At 66.6% G+C, this 1,159-nt stretch overlaps 1 protein-coding gene across 1 annotated transcript in view; it reads left to right on the plus strand.

The window, feature by feature from the left end:
* Positions 1-371: 371 nt before the first annotated feature.
* MST1R (macrophage stimulating 1 receptor) overlaps positions 372-1,159 on the plus strand; it is a 6,956-nt gene continuing 6,168 nt past the window's right edge. Inside the window, 1 exon segment of the mRNA XM_035894680.1 lies at positions 372-1,158. Within this exon segment, the coding sequence (XP_035750573.1) occupies positions 445-1,158 (714 nt within the window). The 5' untranslated portion in view covers positions 372-444.

Consider the following 1,159-nt stretch of genomic DNA (forward strand, 5'->3'; position numbering starts at 1 on the left):
CCATCTCCTCCCGGCCCCGGGGGACCCTGGGGTCCCTGTCCGGGGGGGGTGGCAGGGGGCCCATTCCCGCCCCCAGGAGGAGGCTCGGCGGAGCGGGGCAGGGCAGGGGTGCCGCCGGGGATGGGGCACGGTGCCCAGGAGGTGGCAGCAGGCAGGATTTGTCCCCCTGCCGCAGGCAGCTTGGCTTCACCTCCTGCTTGTGGTGTTTGGGCAGAGGTCTGGTGCGGCCCATTCTCTGCCGGCAGCACCCCTCGTCATCGGGCCCCAAGGGACCCTGCCCCACACACAGCTGCGGCGGTGCCCCAGGGCCATCACCCAACCGCAGCCGGTAAAACCCTTTCTCCTTTGTTTTGGCAGATGCAATGGTGACCTGTCCTCAGTGCCTCCCAACCCCCTTTGGTACTGAGCACCACCAATAATCCTGCACTGGTGTCACGGTGCAGCATGGGGCCATCGTGCCATGTGTGCCTCTTTCTGATGCTCGCCCTGACCCCGCTGGGCGCCAGCGCCTGGCAGTGCCCCCGCATCCCTTACAGCTCCACCAGGAACTTTTCCGTCCCCTACGTGCTGCCCAGCCTTGATGCCAGCAGCCCCGTGCAGAACGTCGCCGTCTTTGCCGACTCTGCCAGCCCGACCGCTGTCTTTGTGGCTGTCCGCAATCGCATCCTGCTGGCCAGCCCTGAGCTGCGCCTCCTCTCGGTCCTGATCACTGGCCCCGTGGGCAGTGCTGAGTGCGAGATCTGCCGCCTGTGCCCGGCTACCACGGATGGCCCCGAGGACAGGGACAACGTCCTGCTGCTGCTGGACCCGCTGGAGCCGTGGCTGTACAGCTGCGGCACAGCGCAGCACGGGCTGTGCTACCAGCACCAGCTGGAGGTGCGGGACGGCGAGGTGGCCATCACGACCACACGCTGCCTGTACTCAGCCACGGGCAACAGACCGGCATCTTGCCCTGACTGCATGGCCAGCCCCCTGGGGACCAGTGCCACTGTGGTGGCCACCTCCTATGCCTCTTTCTTCTACCTCGGCTCCACCATCAACAGCAGTGTGGCGGCACGGTACAGCCCACAGTCGGTGTCCATCCGCAGGTTGAAGGGCACCCTGGATGGCTTTTCAGATGACTTCCAGTGGCTGGGGGTGCTGCCGCGCTACCGGGACA

The sequence above is a fragment of the Egretta garzetta genome, unplaced genomic scaffold (assembly GCF_000687185.1).
Source record: "Egretta garzetta isolate BGI_Z169 unplaced genomic scaffold, ASM68718v1 scaffold215, whole genome shotgun sequence".
Lineage (NCBI taxonomy): Eukaryota > Metazoa > Chordata > Aves > Pelecaniformes > Ardeidae > Egretta > Egretta garzetta.